At 46.1% G+C, this 26,697-nt stretch overlaps 1 protein-coding gene across 1 annotated transcript; it reads right to left on the reverse strand.

Annotated features, from left to right (window-relative positions):
• Positions 1–374: 374 nt before the first annotated feature.
• Positions 375–26,643, reverse strand: NARS1 (asparaginyl-tRNA synthetase 1). The gene is made up of 15 exons (XM_053408909.1): positions 26,450–26,643; positions 21,713–21,795; positions 21,311–21,376; positions 20,666–20,758; positions 20,363–20,452; positions 16,537–16,615; positions 14,638–14,708; positions 13,484–13,570; positions 11,136–11,357; positions 10,295–10,494; positions 8,096–8,231; positions 6,822–6,935; positions 5,802–5,933; positions 3,903–4,034; positions 375–2,151 (listed from the first exon to the last, which is right to left on the reverse strand). Exons 1-15 carry the CDS (start codon positions 26,490–26,492, stop codon positions 2,020–2,022), a joined length of 1,680 nt encoding a protein of 559 aa, XP_053264884.1. The 5' UTR covers positions 26,493–26,643; the 3' UTR covers positions 375–2,019.
• Between the last annotated feature and the right edge of the window lie 54 nt (positions 26,644–26,697).

Genomic DNA, 26,697 nt, shown 5'->3' on the forward strand with positions numbered 1-26,697 from the left:
TCCTTCCAGTGAGCACTCAGGGCTGATTTCCTGAAGAATGGATACGTTTGATCTTCTTGCAGTCCATGGGACTTCTCAAGAGTCTCCTCCAGCACCATAATTCAAAAGCATCAATTCTTCGGCGACCAGCCTTCTTTGTGGTCCAGCTCTCACTTCCATACATCACTACTGGAAAGACCATGGCTTTAACTATACAGACCTTTGTTGGCAAATATATGATTCTACCCTAAATTGACCGGATCCATCAGGCTGTTCTTACATTCTTAATAACTAGGGAGGCAAGATGTGGGAGGGCAGGATTCTTCTACCAATACGTAAAAATGAGCAAAATTAGAACACGCAGCGCAGTGACAGAACCAAGACCATTTCCCCCCTCCAGTGCTATGAATTTATTGATTGCGAGATCCAACCAGCTTTGAAAACAAGGCATGCACAATCATCACAGAAATGTAACAGTGAGAAGAATAAGAGAAATCTGACCAGGCAAGGTCCTACAGCAACAACCCAGAACACACACACACACACCGTACTTTGCTCCAGTTAAATTAGTCTGATAACTAAAAACCATTTTCATAACACTTGCTGGAAAGAGGAGGAACAAAGACGTCAGTCAGCTTCATCACCTGAAAGCTCCTCTAATTTTCAGTTGGCCCCTCTTTCCTAAGAAACCCAAGACATTCAGTGGGTAGGATAAGCAAGAAACCGAGAAGGATCAAAGGACCTTCTCAAAACTTCAGTTCCTGGGGTTCTTGGAATGCAAGCTGTATCAGACCATCTTTCTGAACTACGTAACACAAGGCATGTTGAAAAGCAACTTAACCGAGTGTGAAACACAGGAGGCTTCTGCCAAGAGAACATTTGCTGAAAACGTTTTGATGGAACTGGGAGTCTGGACAGCAGCCATCCTTACTTGGGCAAGTGAAGTCATCAATTAGTGCCATGTTCAAAATGCAGATATAATGAAAATACAGTGGCAGGAAGGGATCCTTATGGGTACAATTGCTTAGGGTTGATTTTTCACTGTTGTCCAAAGCAGGGAATATCCTACCACACAAGAGGTACACAGGATTTTCACATGAAAGGCTAAAAGAAAAAAGACCATCATATTCTCCACCCTAATCTCACCCATTAGGGAATAGTAGGTTGCTATGGCTTAGAGCTGTAGTAACTTTAGGGCAGCATTTTGTTAATGAAGACATTTTTCAAGGCAGAGTTAAAGGGCCTGCCTTCTGCCCAGCCACCACTTCTAAGAATTCAGGCTGAAAATTTTTAAGGAAGGAGGTAAAAGGTATCTAGAGTTTAGTTCTCCTCTCAGTTCTTTACACTGTAATGCTTTTATCATTCTAGTCACTCTGCCAAGCTGAGTGTTTTGTTGGGGAGAACAGTATCATCTCTACATTTCAGCTGTTTACCTGAAGAATGGAGATGGCATGATTTTCTTACAAACTCTGATGTTGGGATTGGGAAAACGTTTAAACTGGATGCCACTGACCACGGCCAAAATAGCTGGGGGGCTTAGTTTGTCCCTCAGGGTAGCAGTACACTATCCCAGATTATTGTATTATATATATTATATTATGTTACATTGTACACTTACTAATGAATTTTGTTTTGGGGAGAAAAATCAAATATCCCCTTTTCAAAACCCTGCTTCTGGCTCCTTTATACCAAACGACCCCATTATTTTATAGGCTCTGTGCTGCTACGGAAGTGCAGTTCTTAAGTACTGCACACTGCTTGTTTATCCTAGCAATCAATAAGTTAAAATATATCAACAGGATTGATGAGGGGAGAAAATCTGGGCAAGGGGGAGAGAGAAGGGTTTTCTGAAATCGGTGGACTGCAATTCAAATTTCCAGATTCTCATTTGGAAAAGGCTGGGAGGTAGAAAAAGGAAAAGAAGTTGATTTCTTGGATTTCCTATCAGGATGGCTTTATAAGGATGATGAGATGTGCTCTGTGGAGGGAGGAGGGTTTTGCTTAAAGACTGCTGGACTTCGGCCACAAGAGCAACATTGGTTAAGGTTTGCAGCGCTGGACAAAGCGTGGGTACAGACACACATCCCGGATATGGTGCCTGTTCAGGATCCAGGTGAGGAATCTTTCCAAGCCCAGGCCATAGCCACCGTGAGGGCACGTGCCGTATTTACGCTGCAAAGCCAAACGAAAAGAAACAAGTCACTCAACGGACGGACAGGTGGAGAGAACACCCACAAACACGCCTGTCTCCAGCCATCTCGCAGCCTGATCCCAAGAGCAGTGCCCTGGTGCCGGCATACCCAAAATCACTGTATTTTTTGCTCCGTAAGACACACCTTTTTCCTCCTAAAAAGTAAGGGGAAATGTCTGTGCGTCTTATGGAGCGAATGCGTGGTCCCTGGAGCCAAACTGCCCAGGGGCAAAAAACAGATCGTGCTTTTTTTTTTTAAGAAAGAGGGAAGGGGGTGTTGAAACAAAGCCACTGCGCAGCTGATCAGCAAGCTATCGGAGGGAGATAAGGGACTCTAGTGATAAAGGAGGCTGCCTGGGAGGGGGGAGGTAAAAGCACATGGATCCTCAGGATTTTTGCATTGGGTCACCCCAAATTCACCATCAGGTCACATAGCATGTCCATGGCTACAGCCTGCACCAAAAAAATCAAGCATCCACTGTTTCGTGGGGCTGCAATGGCACAAAAACATGGTTACAAAGCACGGGTCCACATGGATTCTCAGGATTTTTGCGCTGGGCTACCCCAAACTCACCATCAAATCACATATCATGTCTGTGGCCACAAAAATCATACACCCACTGTTTCGTTCAGAATATTTTTTTGTTTTCCTCCTCTAAAAACTAGGTGCATCTTATGGTCGGGTATTTGCATTTATATCCCCCGTCCATCCTCAGAAGTGGTGCGGTGGCACCAAAGCGAGCAGTTAGGAGGGTACCAGCACCTCAAGCTTTTGCCTAGCGCTGGCAATCACAAACAAAACCCGCCCCCTGCGCTCCACCTAAGACCCCTCTGTCAGCCCTGACGTGCTGCTGCCTTGGGTCACCGGCTGGGGTTAAGATCAGCCCGATCGGCCCACGCTCCCTAGACGCACGGCATTTTCAAAACCAGCGTCAGTTCAGCAAATTATGAAACAAACAGGTTAAGGAAAGACAACACCTCCCCAAGGTTTTGAACGCTACAGTTGAGGCCGCACAGCAGAACTCCGTGTCAGGAATGGCAATGGGAAATTGCACGAATCGGAACGAATTGCTCCTTCGGCGAGTGGGGTGGGGGAGTAGGGGAGCCACCCCCCCGCCACAGAAACCAGCCATCTGCAACGTACAATGTGTCAAGCACGACCATTTGGGTCACCCAGCAGCTGGAGAAAAAGGAGGCAGCCCCTAAGTGAGAGAGTTTCAAATTCCTCCTGCCAGATGAGCCCTCCAAGTTGCAATTCAGAAGAATCTGAAGCAGCAGCAGCAGTAGCAGTTCGCAAGAGAGGGCAGCAGCTGCCAGGAGGGAGGAGCATTAGTTCCCCTCTCAGTCCTCCATCCTCCTTACCCAGCATGCTATGGGTTTGTGAATGCATTGACATGGTTTAGAATGAAGAGGCATGGCCGTATGTGGGGTCCAAAATAGGCAAGACACCCTTTCCAGGGAAAACTCCCAGCGCAAAAGATCAGGGGATAGATTTATCCTCATCAAATTTGCTCCAACATCCTAGACGCATCACTGCCTCTGGCTTGGTTGTACACAGAAAACATAAAGCCAGGTGGGAAATGTGAAAAAACAACAACTTTTAAGCCCTTTAAAGACTAACTGGCCTGCCAAACGTTTGTTGCTGCCTTGGTCTACGACTCTACGTGTTGCGTTTGAGCATGGTGGCTGTGCTGCAACAGTTGGCCAAAGGAACAAGACCATCAACACGCACCTGGTCGGTGTACCAATAATAAGGCGTGGGGTCAATCCCTTCTCTCTTGTAGCCTTCCAGCAGCTCATCGCTGTCCCAAATACGCATTGAGCCTCCAACGATCTCGCCGACGTTAGGCATCAACACATCAACCTAAAAAGAGGCAGGACGAAGCATGTTGAACAGTTTAAGCAAGAGCCAGATAATTAATAATAATAATGATAAATTTTATTTATACCCTGCCCTCCCCAGCCAAGACCGGGCTCAGGGTGGCTAACACCAGGTATAAAACAATTGATTAAAATACAACATTAAAATGCAGCCTCATTTCAGCAGAAACTCAAATCAACAATTTTTTGGGGATGAAAATGTCAAATCTTCACCAAGGCCAACTATCCAGACTGGTCCCATGTGGGCCGGGAAAAAAGCCAGGGAAGTCCCCAAATAGGAGTTCCATCACAGAAGGAGAAAGGAAAGAGGAAAGAGGGGGAGGGGATCAAGTTAATTAGCTGCTGGACCATTTGTGGCCCACCAGGCGTTTCCTCAAACCCAGTTTCTGTGGCTCCCAGGTGGGTTGGAGACTTCCTACGACTGGACTGAAAGTACAGTTCCTCTCCCTGCCAAGCAAAAACATTCCTCTTCTTGTGTTGCCCCCCCCCCACCCAGACATCTCATGGAGGAGGTATGTGAAGAAGAGCCTTAGATGATGATCTCAGGGTCCAGGTCAGTTCATATGGGGAGAGGCGGTCCTTGAGGGATTGCGGTCCTGAGCCATTGATGGCTTTATAGGTCAAAACCAGCACTTTGAATTTGGGCCTAGAAACTAATTGGCAGCCAGTGCAGTCAGACCAGGATTTGTGTTAAATGCTCAAACCATCGTGCTCCAGTGAGCCACCTGACCACTGAATTGTGCACCAGCTGAAGTTTCTGAACAGTCTTCAGAGGCAGCCCCACATATAATATGCTGCAGTTATCTATCTTAGAGGTTCCAGAGCATAAATGATAGTACTTATGCTATCCCAGTCCAGACAGGAACACAGCTGGGCCATCATCTAAAGCTGATGGAAGGCACTCAGCACCACAAAGGCCAGCAGAGATTATCAAAGGATTATATACAGGAGCCAGCACAGATTAGAACCTATGTGTCACTAGATACAATGGTTTTTCTTCTATGGAGTAAGAGCTACTCTACACAGAACTGAGTGGCAGAATTCTAAGCTCTTATCACTTCAAGACTTCAGGTGGAGGTGGTGCTAAAGGCTGGACCATAGTTCAAAAGAGATTCCCTGCATGTAGAAAACGAGCCCATCAGAAAGAAATTTAACATAGCTCTCTCCGATGTGCTAAATTACTACATGCAGGGAACACTCAAAACACATAGTGAGTCTCCTACCTGCAATTTGACGTGACACAGTCTTACTACTTCTATTCTGCAGACTGTTCTGACCAGACCTCATTCAGCAAGTGCCAGAAATCAAGGGATGCTCATGCATGTGTGATGTAACCCTTAAAAAGCAGGGTTTCCCACACCTGGGTCCACAGTTGCTTTGGGACTACAATTCCCATCATCCCTGAGCACTGGGTCCTGCTAGCTAGGGATGACAGGAGTTGTAGTCCAAAACCAGCTAGAGACCCAAGTTTGGAAAACCCTTCCTTCAAGTATAGCTCAGTGACATTGTACACCAGCCTCTTAATGTAGTTAAAACAACTGGAAAACAAGGCTTGCTTCAAGAGGAGTGTTCTGTTCTAATGATTACATTGGTTGCGAGAACCCTCTAACCCTTTAACACCTCTCTTAAAATATATCTACGCAGCCTTTTAACAGAGGGCAAAAACACCCATTAAGAAGATGTCTTAACAGCTCCGTCCCTCCCCAGGCTTAGCCCCTGCATGGGATATGTGCGGGGAATGCAAACTGACAGATTCAGTAAGGCGGGGATCCTCAGGGCAGCGCTGCATGTAGAAAGACTTTATCTCAGCAGGAAATCGACACAGCAAGATTGGCTCATTAATGGCGTCCGTCATCTGTCTCTCGGGGGCCTCTGGAATATCCTACGGACAGGGAACAAGACTTATTATTAGCTCATCTACTGCCTAAGAACACCTCTTGCCATGCTTCCCCTTATTAAGCCACTTCCCTGCTCAAGGGAACTGTTTCTCGAGTCACCCTGGCATTTCACATTACTTGCCGCTACTTATTTATATAGAGATTGCAAACTCAGCTTGCGATTTGGAACGCCCGTTGTTTTGACTAGGCAACCAATAAATCAGGTGTGTGGGGAACCTTTGGCCATCCAGGTGTTGCAGAACTACAACTCCCATCACCCACAGGAAGCATGGCTTGGGATGATGGGAATTGTAGCTGGGGGTTCCTCTACCTGCAATATGTGCTTAGATATACATGCCAGACTCCCTCTTCAAACCACTTATCACCCGGCAGCCGAGAAGCAAATTGGGGCTGGGGCTGATGCAAGTTCGAATCCCAAGTATCTGCAAGGTTGTGCAAGGCTGCTATAGGCTAATAGCAAACTCATTCTCCAAATATGCCTCATAGAGGTAAAACAGCTACAAGAGAGAGGCATCAGCAGGTTGGGGGGGGCAGGGGAACCTACATAGTTTACAGGAATACAATACAATATTTGAGGGGGAATCCCTTAAAAAGAAGCGGGAGACTTGAAGTGGAAACACAGAACTGCATTTGCTATCTACTCCATCTGGAAATGGACTGGAAGCCAGTGTAGCTGTTGTTAACTTGGGAGTCACGTATTCCATTTAACTGGCCTTCCTGGTCAACTGCTTGGATGCAGAATTCTGCCCAGGTCTGCAAACAGCCTTCTTCTGCATGGCAGCCCCACACGGAACACTTAGCAAGTAATGCAATAGATTTCGAAGGAACACAAGTGGACAAAAGCAGGATGAACAAGGAACCAAGAGGCTCACCTCTCCAAATTCGTAGTATGTGCCGTCTTCCTTCTTCACATTATTTTCCTTCAGCCATACAAGGGCATCTGTGTAGTTCATCCGTTTGAAGGGGCGCTTCGGGGGCTCAAAGTTCTGCAAATACAGAGGAAGGAAAAGGCCTGAGGAAGACCACAGTATCCCAAAAGCAACCATTTGCAAAGGCAAGTTATGGTAGCTTGTGGACCAAAGTATAAAGGTAAAGGGACCCCTGACCATTAGGTCCAGTCGTGGCTGACTCTGGGGTTGCGGCGCTCATCTCGCTTTATTGGCCGAGGGAGCCAGTGTACAGCTTCCAGGTCATGTGGCCAGCATGACTAAGCCGCTTCTGGCGAACCAGAGCAGCACACGGAAACGCCGTTTACCTTCCCGCCAGAGCGGTACCTATTTATCTACTTGCATTTTGACGTGCTTTCGAACTGCCAGGTTGGCAGGAGCAGGGACTGAGCAATGGGAGCTCACCCCATCGTGGGGATTCGAACCGCCGACCTTCTGATCGGCAAGTCCTAGGCTCTGTGGTTTAACCCACAGCGCCACCCGCGTCCCGGACCAAAGTATACAAGTAACTTAATAATAATAATTAAAACAATACACATTTATTTCATCATCTTTGTACCCCAACCATCCTCACAAGATGGGAGCTCTGATCAGCTTACAGTATAAAGTAGGTCTCTTTGGGTTGTAAGCAGTGCTTTTTTTCTGGGGAGCACACAGGGGTACGCATACCCCTAAAAGTTTTGTGAATCTAATGGGAGAAGAAATTTTAAAAAAAAAAGTTTCTTCTCTAGCACGGTGAATTGTCAGTTCTGTTGCTACTCCCGATGGCGGCCTCATTTCCTTTTCTGGTGTCTCCAGAGCGTCAGGTGGAAGCGAGCGTTTAATGTGTGAAGCAGTGTGGAATGTGGATGTGTGGTGTTTTACTGATTAAAGTTTGGCCTCATTGAGGGGCAGTGTTTCAATATGAGATGTCAGTGCAAACAACCTCATGCCAATATGGAAGCTACTGTGAGCTGTCAACTAAGTAATATGAGGTAATGCATGTTCTTTGTACTTTTGTCCATTTACTGTATTCATTTCCCACCCCGATTTGATGGTGCTTTTCTCAAGTAAAAATGAGTACCACCCTTAAACATATTTTTTTAGGAAAAAAGCTCTGGTTGTAAGTCACTTTGGGTTGCCTTGGGCCCCTGAAGATTTAGAAGCAAAGACGCTGAAGTAAAAAGAGGAGAACTTTTGTTTTCCACGCTGCCACTTACTGGGTTGAGGGCATAAAGCATGTCAGCCGCTGGGGATTTCAGGACTCTGTCCACTACATCACAGACAAGGTCCTCGAGACGGTTCAGCAGGTCTTCAAAGGTCATGAAAGGGCATTCTGCTTCAATGTGTGTGTATCTGCAGGAGAACATTGACGCCTTCAATATAAAACACGTTGGGAACTTGCAGTCTTATTGCCTGCAAACTGCTTCCCCTCAACTTGCCAACAAAGGTCCGTATAGTTAAAGCTATGGTTTTCCCAGTAGTGATGTATGGAAGTGAGAGCTGGACCATAAAGAAGGCTGATCGCCAAAGAATTGATGCTTTTGAATTATGGTGCTGGAGGAGACTCTTGAGAGTCCCATGGACTGCAAGAAGATCAAACCTATCCATTCTTAAGGAAATCAGCCCTGAGTGCTCACTGGAAGGACAGATCCTGAAGCTGAGGCTCCAATACTTTGGCCACCTCATGAGAAGAGAAGACTCCCTGGAAAAGACCCTGATGTTGGGAAAGATTGAGGGCACAAGGAGAAGGGGACGGCAGAGGACGAGATGGTTGGACAGTGTTCTCGAAGCTACCAGCAGGAGTTTGACCAAACTGCGGGAGGCAGTGGAAGTCAGAAGTGCCTGGCGTGCTCTGGTCCATGGGGTCACGAAGAGTCAAACACGACAAAAGCACCAGCTGAGCACCTTTTCTTTAAACACAGCCTTACAAACAGTGGCTTATTAGACTGAGATCACAACATGGGAACTGCGCTAAACAGGACTCAGTGTGGCTCACAATTCTAAATATAGGCAGGTACCTGTCTCTTCGTGGCGCTGCTGCAGAGGTGGGAAGAGCCACCTGAACTGAACTTCTCCCTTCTACGTAGCTATGAAAAGCCGACAAGGCTAGGCCCAAAAGCCTCTGCAACTCAGCCTCATGACCTCAGTCGGTCAAATACTTTTTTTTTTTTTAAGTCGACACACACAAAGTGCTCAACAGTCAGTTGTTGCTAACAACCTGCAGGCCACTTCCTAATTGCTCTGAAATGGCACAAAACGACTCTGCGCAAAATTCTTAGGGGTGCTGGTTTTGACCTTTAAAGCCCTATGCAGCCTAGGACCCACGTACCTACGGGACCGCCTCTCCTGGTATGCCCCGCGGAGGACCTTAAGGTCCACAAATGACAAAACCTTGAAGGTCCCAAGTTGCAAGGTGGTTAGACTGGTCTCAACTAGGGCCAGAGCCAGGGCCTTTTCAGTACTGGCCCTGACTTGGTGGAACGCTCTGTCACAAGAGACTAGGGCCCTGCGAGACTTGACATCTTTCCGCAGGGCCTGCAAGACAGAGCTGTTCCGCCTGGCCTTTGGTTTGGACTCAGTCTGACCCTTATGTTTCCCTCCCCTTATCTATGGGCTACTATTAAAATGAAGCTACATTTTAAATTATATTTTAACCTGTATTTTAAATTGGGGTTTTTTTAATTGTAATTTTACTGGTGTTAGCTGCTGGGTATAATTAAAAATTTGTTGTTTTGTTGTTGTTATTGTTATTATTAAAAGAAAAAGAAGAAAGCAGCAATAATAAAAAATGGCATGCCCTCCCCCTCACTCAGAAAATCTCCCAAGGTTCGTGTGGGTGGACTGAGGAGCAGATTTGGGAGATGTCCGGTTCCTAGGACACCCTCTGCATGAGCTTTAGAAAGGTAACCACTCCCGACCAAGCCCGTCCCACTTTGGTAGGTTGCCGAATGATTGCCCCTTTGTTCTAGCCTTATCAGTTGGCGGTGCTGACCTTGCCCTGGGCACTGGCAACCCATGCTACAGCACTGTTCTGCCCCATACATCAGGTGTGAGGAATCTTTGGCCCTCCTGACGCTGCTACAGCAAGCCCGTAACAGACATGGGGGTTAAGTTTCTGATTATCATGCCTAAAACCAAAATTGTACATAGTCAATGGGAGGTGGCAACGTCTTTTTTCCTGAACACTCAACCCCTTTTTAATTTTCTTTCTTGTTTTGTTTTGCCAAATCTGAACGCGCACAAGTTAAATGTATGTGTGTGTGTGTGTGTGTGTGTGTGTGCAAGTTGCAGGCTTTCTGTTCAATTCCCACCACCCCTGGCCATTCACTGGGCTGAGGATTATGGGGTTTGTAATTCAGGAATATTTGAAGGGCTATAAAAGGTTCCCCAGCTCTGCCACAAAAAGGGTCTCTTACTCAGCCAGATGCCTGCGGGTCCGAGACTGCTCAGCTCGGTAGGACTGGGCAATGCAGAAAGTGTCTCCCAGGGCAGGGATGCAAGTTTCCAGATACAGCTGGGAGGACTGTGTCAAAAAGGCTTCTTCGCCAAAATAGTCCATCTTGAACAGAGTGGAGCCTCCTTCAACCTGAGTTTGGACCAGCGTTGGAGGGGTGACCTAGAAGGGAAGCAGAAATGAGATTATGCATGTACAGAGTAACACCATTTCCTGCCCCCTTACGAAGAACTAACTTAAGCCCGAGAGCTAAATGTTGGATTCTTTGTGTACAGTTCAGAAAGAACAGGACAGAAGTAGTCTGCGGTATCAAAAGCAAGAGAAAAATCTAATACAGAAGAACTTTTTAAAAAAAGTTTTATTAAAACTTTTTACATCACAATTAAAAAGAAAACTACAGTCGTACCTTGGAAGTTGAACGAATCCGTTCTGGAAGTCTGTTCAACTTTCAAAACATTTGAAAACCAAATCGCGTGTTCTGATTGGCCGCAGGAAGCTCCTGCAGCCAATCAAAAGCCGTGGAAGCCCTGTCAGATGTTCGGGTTCCAAAAGGATGTTCGCAAACTGGAACAATCACTTCCGGGTTTGTGGTGTTTGGGTACCAAAACATCCCAGTACCAAGGCGTTTGTGATCCAAGGTACGACTGTAAATCTAAACAGAAAATAGTAAGAAAAGAGAAGAGAAAAAAAGAGCTAATAATAACTTTATAAAAGGCTGCAGGTGTACTTCTTTGAGTGGGAAGGGGGATCCCAGAGACTGGAGAACCTTCCTTTAAGATCAGCAAAGCAGCAGATCTACTTACTTCATAATACCCTCGGTCAAAGAAGTGATCCCTGAAGCACTGGACAACCACGGAGCGCACTTTGAAGATCCTGCTCATGTTCTCTCCTCGAATCATCATGTGCCGGTTGTTCAGCTGCACGTCCACATCTGACTCTTCATTGACAAGGTTATCAGCCCCACCAGCGGGAGCCAGGCCAATGAGCTCCCAGTAGTCGCAACACAGCTCATGGCCTCCTGGAGCCTATGGTTGGGTGTGCGCATAGGGAGAGAGAGATGGGAGCACAAATAATTATGCTCTGTTAAAATCACCTGCAACTCAATACCAACAAGGCTCACTGTACCAGCAAACAGCAGCACATCAGGTGGTCCAAAATCCACATGCAGAGATTAAAATGGGACAGGGACACACCTGCAAGCCCTTCCAAGGTCCACACAAACCCTTTCTCTTCTCCTGAACTTCATGCAAAAGACCACAAAGGGGGATTTCTAACCGTGTTAGGCTGAAACCTTCCTGCAAACAGGTTTCCCAATCAGTTGAACACAGTTGTAAGACTCTTCCTGCAGGTCTTTAAGTTAAATGTGCAAAGATCAGGAGAGGATGGGGGTCGTCCCCCTACTCGCTTTACAGAGCTACAGTTTTCAGCGTGGTTTGTCCATCAGTCCCTCTTCCCAAAAAAATCTGGGAATTGTAGCTCTGGGAGGGGAATAGGGAGTGCCAAGCACTCTTAACAAAAATTACAGCTCCCAGAATTCTTTCCTTTGTGGGGAGAGACTGTTAAAGTGGTATGGTACTACTTTAAATCAACCGTGCAGATGGAGCCGGAGATTCAGGAAACAAGAACTTGGGTGTGGGAGGCGGCCCCTGACAGTATGATTTTGCATTGTTTTATTCTTTATATCTGAGCTAATAATACAACATGGCTGGTACTAAACACATCCCAAAGGCCAAGGCGTTATTTCTCAGGCAAATTAAATTCTTTCTCTAGATTACTCCACGAGCTCCCCCTGCTGGTATATATTACAGATTTCATTTCCTAAGAATTTATAAGGAGCGTCTCCACCTGCATCGTTCAGCCTGGACACTGAGGTCCGGCTCCGAGGGCCTTCTGGTGGTTCCCTCACTGCGAGGTTACAGGGAACCAGGCAGAGGGCCTTCTCAGTAGTGGCGCCCGCCCTGTGGAACGCCCTCCCAGCAGATGTCAAGGAAATAAACAACTACCTGACTTTTAGAAGACATCTGAAGGAAGCCCTGTTTAGGGAAGTTTTTAATGTTTGATGTTTTAATGTGTTTTAAATATTCTGTTGGAAGCTGTCTAGAGTGGCTGGGGAGGCCTGGCCAGATGGGCAGGGTATAATAAATTATATTATTACTGAAATCTATGTATCACAATGGAAAAACCAGACTTGGGGGATAATGCCATCAAAATTCTTTCCTGATAATATCCCATTTAACCAGCCTGGCAGTCCTTTGTTCTTGAGATGGCGCGGTGTTGTGGGGGGGGGGGAGAGAAACTTTCAAGGAATATATTTAGCAGGTGAATAACACGTGTGATGTTGACACAGGGCTACAGCAGCACTTAACCGCCATACATGCTGTATTTCTGGCTTTGAAACCAAGATAACCCATATAACCCATTTGTTTGCATTCCCATCTCCACATCAGAGCTATACAGTCAACAGAATTATGGTCTTTGGGACTAAATTACTTCCAGCTGCTAGCGGCAGAAACTGCAAGTCTTGAGCACTCTTCTCCCTCTCAAAACATTGAACAGAGCCTCAAAATCGAACGTGGCTTTACAGACACTTTGAGACCTTATCCAGAAATGCTCCAGCTGTGAGACAACAGTGGCAGTTGCCAATCACCATGTTTCTCACAAGAAAAAAACACCAACAGCAAATCAGTTCACACAATCAACTTCTGAAACTTAACAAAGGCCAGCCATGTCATCGCAAATCTCTATTGGTTTCCAAAGCCTGTCCGATCATCTCCTGGAGCAATACCATGCTTGGAAGAGGATGACTATTATAACAACAACAACAACGTATTATTTATACCCCGCCCATCTGGCTGGGTTTCCCCAGCCACTCTGGGCGGCTTCCAACAAAATATTAAAATACAATAGTCTATTAAACATTAAAAGCTTCCCTAAACTAAAACAAAAAACAAACATTCCCTACTACCTGCAGAACAGGGAGGCCATTTTGAGTGGCAGTGACTCTCCAGGGGTTCAGATAAGGGGCTTCCTCAGCCCGACCAGAAAATGCCAAATGGAAGACCTTTGGAATGCAAAGCAAACTCTCCACCTTCCAGCTAGAGCCCTTCCCTTGGCAGGAGCAAGGAGAGAGCATGCAGACTCCCTTACTCACCTGTTTGCCTTCTGGAAGAAGGTTGAGAGTTCCATAGATAGCAATAGTGCTCTCGGTTGAGAGGACAACTCCATTGTAACACTGGCACTAGAAGGGAGAGAAACAGAGGAGGAAATTCAGGCTGTGTGGGCTAGGCTTTTACTGGTTTTTGTTTTTATAAAGAGAAGATGGGAGCACACCACTCCCAAGGAAACACTTAGAATGCTTCATCACGAGAGCCAAGAGTTGTCTCTTGCTTAGGGACAGAGGAGGAATCCATAGGTTGTGAATTCCAAAGACGACTCGTCTGATTTGATCGGGGCAGATTCATGACGCAGATCAGATCCCGAGTCCAGGCAGGTTTCAGCGCTGCCTCTCCCCCTCACCCCTTTTAATTGTTCTGCAAAACCCCAGGTATCATGGAGGAGCTAGCACACTGAGATTCCTACTGCCATTTTCACCTTGAACAGAGAAAGTTCCTCCAGGGAGAAAGAGAACTTGACAATGTTCCATTGCTCTCCGAAGGAACTGTATAGAAGAAGAAAAACATGGCCGCACCCATGTAAGAACTTGGGGCAGCCATGTTTGAGCCATAGAATTCCGTTTGAGAACGGAATGTCGTCAGGTCCCATCGCTCCCTTCTGTTTTCTCTTAGTGGTTCCCAAACTTTCTTCTCACCAGACTGCTTGAAGATTTCTGAGGGTCTTAAGAGATCTTGATGGACCACTTAATTATTTTTTTCCTGCCTGTTTTAGCGATTGTAATGCACTGTGTTGGATTATCGCTGCAGTCTCGGCCTACTCAACTTCCGGTGGGCCGCCAGATTCTGAGGACAGAGCACTCCAGAACTGGGACGGACTGGATCGTAATGGGTCCTCTTCTAAACTTTCCACACCCTAACATTATTAAATGTTGGCTGCACCGCATTGCTGGACCACAACTCCCATCATCCTTGGCCTATCAAAGGGACTCAAAGATGCTGCACACCCAGACCTCCTCCTCAGCCTCACTTTCTCTGTATTTTCTCTTTGTTAACTTGTGGCCCTGGGGGTTTGGGAGTGGAAGAAGAGTAAAAGCAAGGTGTGTGTGTGTTTCTGTTGGAGAGAGAAGGGTGGAGAGAGTGTGTGTGAGTGTGCGCACGCGCACACAGATACACACACTTCAAAGTAGCTTACCAGTTCATCTGACAAGACGCATTGAAGGAATCCAGTGCCGTCTCTTAATACAATAAACATCAAGTTCTTCCCTAGCAAAAAAGAAGCGTTAAGTGTTAGAATTTAAATTTCCTTTCATTGAAAGGCATCCTTCATCCCCTTCCATCCCAAACCATCAAAACTATTTTACTATTAAAAAACAAAACAGGGAAGATAAATATTTCCAGAGGGGGTGGGGAAGAGAGAAGTCCCACGACACTTTAAATACATATATGATTTTATTTTGTGGAGAAGAGCTTGGAACTGAATGTGAAAGAAGTATGGAGAGAAAGAGAGAACAGGCTTGTTCACATATTATCCTGAACACAGGTACAAGTGCTTGTGGGGGAAAGGGTTTATACTTGTTAATTTGTGCAGCTCGCCTACTGTGTACACAGCTTGTACACTCGTCAAATGTAGTGTGTGAAGATCGAAAGGAAGAGAGAAACTAAGGATGAATCTACACACAGGGAAAACCCCATTATAAATAAGTCAGAAATTAAATTGTTATAACAAAAGAAAAAAGGTTACGAAAAATTGCAAAGAATTATTTTTTTGCTCTCCAGCTCCATCTGCTGTTGCATGTTTAAAATGCATTCAAAAGCTGTTTTTTGTTTTTTAAACTAATGTAGCCGAGTCCTAACCAGCCAAGCCTTCCAGGGTGATCTAAGAAACAAGTTAAGTCAAGGAGCCTGCTATTATCACTATGTTATCACCAGAATGCGGCAGCTAGACTGGTAACTGGGAGTGGCCACCGGGACCATATAACACTGGTCCTGAAAGACCTACACTGGCACCCAGTACGTTTCCGAGCACAATTCAAAGTGTTGGTGCTGACCTTTAAAGCCCTAAACGGCCTCGGCCCAGTATACCTGAAGGAGCGTCTCCACCCCCATCGTTCTGCCCGGACACTGAGGTCCAGCTCCAAGGGCCTTCTAGCAGTTCCCTCACTGCGAGAAGCGAGGTTACAGGGAACTAGGCAGAGGGCCTTCTTGGTAGTGGTGCCCACCCTGTGGAACGCACTCCCATCTGATGTCAAGGAAATATACAACTATCTGACTTTTAGAAGACATCTGAAGGCAGCCCTGTTTAGGGAAGTTTTTAATGTTTGATGTTGTATTGTGTTTTTAATATTCTGTTGAAAGCTGCCCAGAGTGGCTGGGGAAACCCAGCCAGATGGGCGGGAGTATAAGTAATAAATAAATTATTATTATTATTATTATTATTATTATTATTATTATTAATCGCTTAATGCCAAAATAGGCTTCTAAGCAGTTTGCATAATACAAAAACACAAATATAGAAACATCCATAATTCAAGGTGCAATACAACAACCCCATTAAAGTATTGTATTAAAGTACTTAAAATACGCATGATAAAAATAAGCCTACATGCGCAGATATGAAGGACTACAGAGCTCACCAGGGATTTTACACCCTCACAAGGAAGTTAAACTAACTGAGGTGCAAAGCTGCAGCTCTGAACTATTGGTTTCAGTTTGCAAACAGCGGAGCTGAAAGGCCCATGAAATAAAAAAGGAGCGTCACATTCTGTGCAGAACCTAAATGCAAGCAAGGTAAGAACGGAGTCATTTTCTGAGGGGAAAGTGCTCTGAAACAGCAGCCCAAGTCTTAACAAAAGATAGGCTGCTTTGATAAGATACGTACCACGAACTACGTCAGTCTACTAAATTAAACTGGCTTTCGCTAAGGAAGCTTCAACTTGAGGTTTTGCAACGATGCTGGGAAATTTCTGACTAAGTTCCCTAGTTCTCTCACAAAATTTTTAGGCTTCGATCCTTTTGAGGGGCAGTTTACAGATGGTCCTAGAGTTTGTTGTTCCCCTTTTACAGAACTGGTTCCTTTTAACACGGCACTCACCTTGTCTACGCAGCCTGTGGACCCAGCCAAAGACCTTGACTCTCTCTCCTCTGTGGGTCTCTAAGTGACGGATTTTCACCTGTCAGAAAGCAGCCAAGTAAGTTGTTTTTCTTTGAAAATATTATCAAGATATACACACAGATTGCTTGCCTAACACCGAATCAAGAATACAAAAGAAATTCCCCTTGTGTGTTGCTTTTTTCCTCAGATACCGTTTACAATACCTTACGCATGAAAAGCAAAGCAAGACACATTAGAAAAACTCCAAGTCTCGCCATTTGTATCAGGACCAACCAATCTATGTCACAAGACAAGGAGCAAATACCGTATTTTTCGCTCCATAAGACGCACCTAGTTTTTACAGGAGGAAAACAAGAAAAAAATTATTCTGAGCGAAACAGTGGATGTATGATTTTTGTGGTTCATGCTGTGGCCGCAGACATGTGACTTGATGGTGAGTTTGGGGTAGCCCAATGCAAAAATCCTGAGAATCCATGTGGATCCGTGCTTTGTAACCATGTTTTTGCTCTATTGCAGCCCCAGGCAACAGTGGGTGCGTGATTTTTTGGGTGCAGGCTGTAGCCATGGACATGCTATGTGATCTGATGGTGAACTTGGGGTGACCCAATGCAAAAATCCTAAGGATCCATGTGCTTTAAAGCAGCCAACCGGACAGGAGCTGCTTACAGCCGTGTAAGCAGCTCCTCTCCCGCTTTGCTGCTTCAAAGCGAGCCACGGAGGAGGGAAGGAGGGGGAACCATGGATCCTCTGCTCGCGACTGCAGCAGGATCCCCCCGCCATCCATAGGCATTCACTCCATAAGACACACAGACATTTCCCCTTACCTTTTAGGAGGAAAAAAGTGTGTCTTATGGAGCGAAAAATACGGTAGTTTGAGTCTAACCTCAAATGTGTCAAAATCTAGATGGATTTCCTGGTCTGCTCTTTTTGGTGGAAGGAAAAATAGTCTTTCCAATCCAATTCTCCTGCCAGAGGAGGTGGAACGATTCAGTGAGCTGGGAAGCCAATTCCATGCATTTCTGCAAGCTAAATTTGGCAGCCTGCCTGGACACAAGCACTCAAGGTCACTTTCCACAGCTAACACATGGCGGCTGCAACCCCACGCATGCTTATTAGGACAGAAAGCCCTAAAGCACCATCATCAAATTTCTTAAATCCTGCTTCACCAGCAGGTTCCAGGGTGGGGTTACAACCATTTGAAATTCGGTATCAACAACAGCTAAAACAGATTGCAGGAACATGTTTCAGGTGCTGAAGAGTTCCATTTTTAGCATTCACCGAAAGCTGTATAACACCTCTGTGGGGAGGAAATTCTACAACTCAGGGGTTACCACAGAGAATGCCACCCCCCAAAAAACTTGATGGCAGCAGAACTATGAGGGCCCCTTCTGTTGATTTTAACAACTAAGGTTTGTAGGGAAGGAGGCAGTCTCTCAAATAGTTCAGGCCTAAGTTGGAGCATGCTGATAAAATTTTTACATATCACTTGGGAAGACAGGCAAACTAATGCCAGTGGACTGGAAGAAGCAAAGATAGCCAGTGTCAAAGCAGTGATTCTTCAATATCAACTTTGTTGGACTGGTCATGTTGTACGGATGCTTGATTTATCGTCTTCCAAAACAGCTACTCTATTCCAAACTTAAAAATGGAAAGCGTAATGCTGGTGGTCAACAAAAAGAGGTTTAAAGACTCTCTCAAGGCAAATCTTTAAAAATGTAGTATAAACACCGACAACTGGGAAACACTGGCCTGTGAGCGCTCCAACTGGAGAACAGCCTTTACCAAAGGTGTCAGGGGCTTTGAAGACACTCAAACTCAGGAAGAAAAGGGAGAAACACACTAAGAGGAAGGCACGCTTGGCAAATCCACACCATGATCAACTCCCGCCCGGAAACCAATATCCCCACTGTGGAAGGACATGTGGATCCAGAACTGGTCTCCACAGTCACTTATGGACTCGTTAAAGCCGTGTTCATGGAAGACAATCTTACTTGGGTACGAGTGATCGCCAAAGAAGATAGTTGCCCTTTAAGCATCCAGTCATATGATCTGGGAAGGGTTCCCCACTACCATTTCAGGGCATGCTTGGGACTGAAGCAGAGATTTTAATCTGCGTTAAGGCATGGATCCAGAGGCTTACATAATTTGGCATCTGCAGGGCCTGTAAGACAGAGTTGTTCCGCCTGGCGTTTGGCTTGGAATCAACTTGATCCCCTTCCCCTCTCTCCTTTTTCCTTTCTCCTTCTGTGATGGAACTCCTATTTGGGGACTTCCCTGGCTTTTTTCTGACCCACGTAGGGCCAGTCTGGATCGTTGGCCTTGGTGAAGAGTTTACGTTTTCATCCCCAAAAAGTTTTTGATTTGAGTTTCTACTGAAACGAGGCTGCAGTTTAATGTTGTATTTTAATCGTTTTTAAGTTTTATTTTAATCAATTGTTTACATAGCTGGTGTTAGCCGCCCTGAGCCCGGTCTTGGCTAGGGAGGGCGGGGTATAAATAAAATTTATTATTATGGACCCAAGTGCAACAGTCCTCTCCCCAAATGTGATTCCTGCACTGCAGGGGGTCGAACTAGATGATCCCAAGGGGTCCCTTCGAACTTTGCGATTCTCAGCATCTGGTATTCAAAGGCACATTGAGAGCGGAGGTAGAATATAGCCACTGTGGCTAGAAGCCATTGTTATATACGCTTATCCTCCATGCATTTGTCAAATGATCCAATGTTTAGAAATACTTGGGTTTCTAACCTCAAAAAAAGAGAGCCAAGTTTATTTTGAATGTGCTAGACTATAAACATGCATGATACAGATTCCCATTCAACGTTTGGAACCTCCTACTATCGCTTTAAATCAGGGGTGTGGAACCTGGGCTACATTGTTGGGCAAGGGACGTGGGTGGCGCTGTGGTCTAAACCACTGAGCCTCTTGGGCTTGCCAATCAGACGGTCTGCGGTTCAAATCCCCGCAACGGAGTGAGCTCCCATTGCTCTGTCCCAGCTCCTGCCAACCTAGCAGTTCAATAGCACACCAGTGCAAGTAGATAAATAGATACTGCTGAGACAGGAAGGTAAACGGCATTTCCGTGCACTCTTGTTTCTGTCACGGTGTTCCGTTGCACCAGAAGCGGTTTTGTCATGCTGGCCACATGATCCAGAAAGCTGTCCATGGACAAACACCGGCTCCCTCAGCGTCAAAGCGAGATGAGTGCCGCAACCCCACAGTCGCCTTTGACTGGACTTAAGCCCTGTTTAGGGAAGCTTTTAATGTTTGATGCATTGTTGTTGTTGTTAGTCGTTTAGTCGTGTCCGACTCTTTGTGACCCCATGGACCAGAGCATGCCAGGCACTCCTGTCTTCCACTGCCTCCCGCAGTTTGGCCAAACTCATGCTGGTAGCTTCGAGAACACTGTCCAACCATCTCGTCCTCTGTTGTCCCCTTCTCCTTGTGCCCTCCATCTTTCCCAGCATCAGGGTCTTTTCCAGGGAGTTTGATGCATTACTGCATTTTAATATTTTGTTGGAAGCCGCCCAGAGTGGTTGGGGAAGCCCAGCCAGATGGGCAGGGTATAAATAATAAATTATTATTATTTTTTAACTGTCCAAGTGTCTTTTACCTTTTTCTTTTTTATATACTGTTGGACTCCCAATCCCAAGGGCCAGGGATGATGGGATGAGTTGGGAGACCAATATAAGGAAGCAACCACATTGCCTACACCCCCTAGTGTATGCCATTTACAAGGGGTCTCCCCTCACCCCCTGAAAAGAGCTGGTTAAGGTTGTCTGCAAAACCACTCAAGCTTTACTCACACATTTGGGCTCTGGGAGACTGGGGTCATTCTTAATGATTATCTTCTTTGCTTCCTCCAAGTTCTTTTCACGGCGCAAGAGATCTTCTTCCTGCGGGTTGTTTTAAAGAGTGGTTTAGTCGAGACTCTACTCTGAAAGCAAGCGTGTGGGGAGTGATCTGGGAACACTAGAACCAATGGGAACGTTAGCATTAAGGCCCCATTTGAGCTACAGTTCCCAGAATTCCCTGGGGGGAATTGTTAAACCTCCACTGGGAGTCTTGAAGATGCCACAAGAAGAAGGAGCAACGTTTGCAAACCTTACCTCTTTCTTTTCTCTAGCTTCAGCTTTTTGTTGTTCCCTGTGCCACAGCTTTTTGACATTCTTCAACTGGGTCTTGGAAATGGTATCCCATCTCTAGGGCAGATAAAAAGAAGAGAAAGCGAAAGTGTAAAGAAGAGAGTTACATAAAACCCCAGAGTCCATCTAGTGGCCAACCAGATGACTCAAAAGTTCCTTAGAGCCATCATCCCCTTTCCCCAATGTTCAGAAAATAAGTGCTATTATTTACACTGTCAAAATTGCACCATCCAAGGGCAAGAGGAGTTATCCAGCAAGATTGAGAGAACCCCAAAGTTTTGCAGAAACACAATATATTAGCAGGAGGAGGAGGAAAATAACATAACGGAGTCTCAGGGAAAGGGTGTGGCTGGCTGACTGGTATAGTGAACAGAGTACTCCACACTGCAACATTTTGTCGCAGGTACCTTTTTGTCACCATTGATTAATCCTCCATCAATTTGTTTAATCCCCCTTTAAAGCTAACTAAGCGAGTGCCATCACTACATCTTGCAAATTCTTATGTGTTGTTGTGCAGACTCTATATTTTGTCTGTCCTGAACCTACTGCCAATCGAAACCAAATCCTTTCACTGTGGAAACGGCAGAAAAACACCCATTAATACTCAACCTCGTCTTTTTTTTGTGAGTCCACGTAGATCGTAGGAAACGGCTCCTTTCCAGCAGACAGCAAAGCCTTTAAAAAGAGAAAAGGATGGAATAAGTTTTGTTTTATTTTTTTAAAACAGCTAGTTCTAAAAGCAGGGGCAGCCAGCGCACTGTCAGACTACAACTCCCAAAATGCGCCTGGCAAATTTGGATGCTGCCCTGAATGCTCTTTGGAACCCCATTGTGCAGACAAATGTTAAGGATGCACAAAGCAGGCAATCACAGACATTGTGCAAACTGCTGCAAGCACCGTTGCACCAAGGACTTTCCAGCTGCCGTAACCCACAGAATAAGCCCACTGATTGGCCTTGGATGTGAACTCCTGGGAGAAAATGGGAGAACCAAAACTGGGCTTGTCAGGTACCTTCAGAGCAGTTTTGTAAGGCTTCTCCTGCGACCCATCTCCAGTAACGTCACTTCCCTCTCGATCAGAGACATAGACCTCTCCTGTAAAAGCAGGCATGGAAATTAGGAGTCTTACACATAGCACACATTCATTCACACAGAGATCCATTTACACAAAACTGTTGCTTTGCACTCGATAATGTTTAATAGACTACAGTGGTACCTCGGGTTAAGTACTTAATTCGTTCCGGAGGTCCGTTCTTAACCTGAAACTGTTCTTAACCACTTTAGCTAATGGGGCCTCCTGCTGCTGCCGCGCTGCGAGAGCACGATTTCTGTTCTCATCCTGAAGCAAAGTTCTTAACCTGAGGTACTATTTCTGAGTTAGCGAAGTCTGTAACCTGAAGCGTATGTAACCCGAGGTACCACTGTATTGTATTTTAATATTCCGTTGGAAGCTGCCCAGAGTGGCTGGGGAAACCCAGCCAGATGGGCGGGGTATAAATAAATTATTTGCTGTTGTTATTATTACCTCTAAAAACTGGTGGGGAACCTCTGTTTCTGCTCTGGAGGCCCCAAGACTCTCAGCTCCCTTCACAGCCGACCACCGGCCAGGCTGGATGAGGCTCAAGGGAGCTGGCAGTCCAACATCTGAAGATGGAGACTGTCGATGGATCAGACTTGGCTAGGAGAAGAAGGTACTAATCTCCTCTCTGGAATGGCCACCAATGAACTCGTTCTCTGAGCAACAACTCTTAGGTAGCCCAAACAGCTCCACCCATACACAAAAGAATGGCATTAGTAGGTGTGGAGGAAGCATATAATAAGGCAGGGGTAGGTAACCTAGGGACGCGGCTGGCGCTGTGGGTTAAACCACAGAGCCTAGGGCTTGCAAATCAGAAGGTCGGCGGTTCGAATCCCCGCGACGGGGTGAGCTCCCGTTGCTTGGTCCCTGCTCCTGCCAACCTAGCAGTTCAAAAGCATGCCAGTGCAAGTAGATAAATGGGTACCGCTCCAGTGGGAAGGTAAACGGCGTTTCCGTGCGCTGCTCTGGTTCGCCAGAAGCGGCTTAGTCATGCTGGCCACATGACCCGGAAGCTGTACGTCGGCTCCCTCGGCCAGTAAAGCAAAATGAGCGCCGCAACCCCAGAGTCGGTCACGACTGGACCTAATGGTCAGGGATCCCTTTACCTTTAGGTAACCTAAGGCCTGGGGGCCGGATGCGGCCCAATTGCCTTCTCAATCCGGCCCGCGGACGGTCTGGGAATCAGTGTGTTTTTACATGAGTAGAATGTGTCCTTTTATTTAAAATGCATCTCTGGGTTATTTGTGGGGCCTGCCTGGTGTTTTTACATGAGTAGAATGTGTCCTTTCATTTAAAATGCATCTCTGGGTTATTTGTGGGGCACAGGAATTTGTTCCTTTCCCCCCACCTTCAAAATATAGTCTGGCCCCCGACAAGGTCTGAGGAACAGTGGACCTGAGGGACAGCTGAAAAAGGTTGCTGATGCCTGTAATAAGGCATCCAAAACTTCTTCAAGGACCCTCACCAAGTGAGGCAGACCAGGCGGCTGTGGCCAAAATCAAGCTTTTCTATTGCGGCACCATCCTTCCCAAACAAGCCCAGTATTAAAGACTTCAATGGGCTCTAAAAAGAAGATTCTGTACAGTTTCGGTTTTATTATCTATAATGATTTGTCTGTTTTCCCCTCCACCTCTATGTCTTTAGCTGTTCCTATTTCATCTTCTAGATTCAGGGAGGTAGCCCTGTTGGTCTGACGCAGTCGAAATAAATAAAAATATTGTCCAGTAGCACCTTAGGCACCTATGTTCTGGGTATAAGCTTTTGTATGCATGCGTGTATCTGAAGAAGTGTGCATGCACACGAAAGCTTATACCCAGAACAAACTTAGTTGGTCTCTAAGGTGCTACTGGACATTTTTTTAAAAATTTTCCCCAATTATTCCTATTTTATCTGTAAGCCACCCTGAGTCCCTGTTGGGGGGAGGGGAAGCGGAATAGAAATAAACTAATATTAATGTTATCTGCTTTAAACTAAAAGCCATGTTCTACTGATATGGAGGATGCCCAGGACATGATAACAAAAAAGACATCTATACCACTTTGTTTCATTTTTCTTTTAAAAATATATAGAGAGAGAGCAGCGGTTATCAATATAGTGTCCTCCAGATTTGCAGGACTTTCATCAATCAGGGATGATAGGAGTCGGAATTCAACAACATCGACTACTGCTGCTTTAGGGTTTCAACAAGAGCACAGTGCAGGTTTGGGGTGCAGCTAGGTAAAGGTAAAGGTACCCCTGCCCGTTCGGGCCAGTCTTGCCAGACTCTAGGGTTGTGCGCTCATCTCACTCTATAAGCCGGGAGCCAGCGCTGTCCGGAGACACTTCCGGGTCACATGGCCAGCGTGACAAGCTGCATCTGGCGAGCCAGCGCAGCACACGGAACGCCGTTTACCTTCCCACTTGTAAGCGGTCCCTATTTATCTACTTGCACTTAGGGGTGCTTTCGAACTGCTAGGTTGGCAGGCGCTGGGACCGAACGACGGGAGCGCACCCCGCCGCGGGGATTCAAACCGCCGACCATGCGATCGGCAAGTCCTAGGCGCTGAGGTTTTACCCACAACGCCACCCGCGTCCTACTAAAACTTTCCCTTAGCACTGCCAATTGAGGGGAGAGTTAATCCCGCCCCCCAAGTGCACTATCAGCCTCAAACCTACAGAGCAGGAGAGGCAAGTTGATTCTATAACATTTCTTCTCATTACCTAAGGCAGGGCTCCCAATTCTGTGTCTCACAAGCTTCCTTCAGGTGGTCTGTGGATTTGTGGTTGAAAATGGGAGTCAGCCACCCTGAGGCAGCTAAAAGGCCAGTCACTTCGCTGCGAAAATGACAAGCAAGGGCCTGCCACAAAATGTGGCAGCGCAAAGCTCTGCCTTGCACAACTGCAGGGTGGATAAAAATCAATGATTTTTTTAAAAAATATCTTTTTATTTAAATTTGATTTTTATTATTTAAATCAGATTTTTAAAACAAAATGCTTTTGGAGGAAAAAATCTTTCTAAAGGTAGTTTGCTGTTTAAGCTACATTATAGTCCAAAAGCTATTCATCAGGAAATGAGGATTTAAGTTTTTCATGTGTGCTAAAACTCAGTCTAAGTTTTCGTTTTGTTTTTTTAAAAAGTTTAACCACATCAGTTAACCAACATGGATATATATGGTCTAATGTTATTGCGTTAAATAAAATTGTTTAAATTGTTATTAAGCAAATTATTATTTTACTCCTTCCAACAAAGTACAGCAGAAGAAGTTGTCTGAATATAAGTTAACTTATTAAACCTCACAAGAATTTCATAATTATCTGTCTGTGTATTTCTAACAGTACTGTATAAGCAAATCAGTAATTTTTTATATAACTGTAAAAACTACTCTGAACATTTATTATTCCAAAAATGAAACCTTCCTCTGGTTGTAAATATTAAGATTATACCAGCAAGAATGAGTCTTTCTGTAAAAAAAGAAGAAAAAAGATTTAAATCAAGTCTTACTGACTAGTGATTTAAATCGATTTGAATTACCGTATTTTTTGCACCATAACACTCACTTTTTTCCTCCTAAAAAGTAAGGGGAAATGTCTGTGCGTGTTATGGCGGGAATGCCTACGGGTGGCATGCCTACGGATTTTCCTCCTCTAAAAACTACGTGCGTGTTATGGTCGGGTGCGTGTTATAGAGCGAAAAATACGGTAAATGAAATCCACTCAGCACAATTGTCCTCCTTCCCAGTTGTCCACCATTCACCCCAGTAACAACCCATTTGCACACCGAGTCATTAGGCTCTTTTTTGGGATGGTGAGGGTCCTTCTTCTTAAATATCTGATATTTAATACCTTCCCACCCCACACCCCACACCTGCTAATACAGGTCCTTGTGCCTGGACGTCGCTTGGCACACCCAACATGAGTAATAAAAACGGAAGGAGGAGATCCATTTCCATGCACCAGAACATGTCTGGCAGGTTGAACCCCGACTTTCCAACCCTCCAGAATGACTCTGGTAAGCTGGATTTCTTTAACTCATTGCTACAAGCCGCTTTTCCCGACAAGAGGCTGGCTGGAAGGAGACAGAAGAGCGGCAGGAGAAGCCCATCCTCCCTTGCGCCGATTGCCTGCGTTGCAAGGGGTAGAAGTGGACGTGGCTATAGCGCAGGCAGGGGAAATGGGTGACTACAAGAAAAGGCCCCCTGCCCCGAGGCACCAGCAAACCTATACAATCGCGTGCAGCGCCTCTTCACAAGGGAAGCAGGGGGAGAAGGGCGGGTCTATAAGTGGCCATTTAAATCCTTTAACACCAGCCGCTAGCTGATCTTTTTTTAAACAGCTGCCGATGGGGAAGGAAAGGTCTAGGGCGCACGGAGCGCGCAGCCAAACGCCTCGGGGCCTTGAAATCTGGTTCCGACGCGTGGAGATGGCGGGCCCCTCATTCATCCGAGGCCAGGGCTGCAGTTGCTACAATGGCAAAAGGAGGAGGAGGACGCGCATCTTTTGTTCCTGGGCCCTTTCCGCAGCTGCGCCATCTCACCCAACGTGAATAATTTCTATTATTATTCTTATTGCTTATGAACGAGACAGGATCTCCGCCTGCCCTTGCCAGATCCCAGGGCCTTTTTTTCTGAAGGCTTCCCTGCCGGGCTCTCTCTGCCCAAAACACAACCAAACACACCCACCCCACAAACTCACCCAGGGCCAGCGCGCCCGTCTGCTTGAGGATCTCCAAAGACATCGCTGCTCCTGCGTAAAGCGCCGCGCGCCCCTCGAACCAGACAGGTGGCGGCCGCCTCTTTCCCTTTCCTTTTCAAGAAGGGGATTGCGCTTCCCGGCAGGGAGATTGCATCAGGCCTGCCCGCCCACAAGCCCGCCCTTGCCGCAAAGCGAGGCCGGCTGCCGCAGCAGTAGCTGCCGCTACGCTTTGCGCTCCGCCCCGGCGT

Source organism: Podarcis raffonei, chromosome 11, assembly GCF_027172205.1.
Source record: "Podarcis raffonei isolate rPodRaf1 chromosome 11, rPodRaf1.pri, whole genome shotgun sequence".
Taxonomy (NCBI): domain Eukaryota; kingdom Metazoa; phylum Chordata; class Lepidosauria; order Squamata; family Lacertidae; genus Podarcis; species Podarcis raffonei.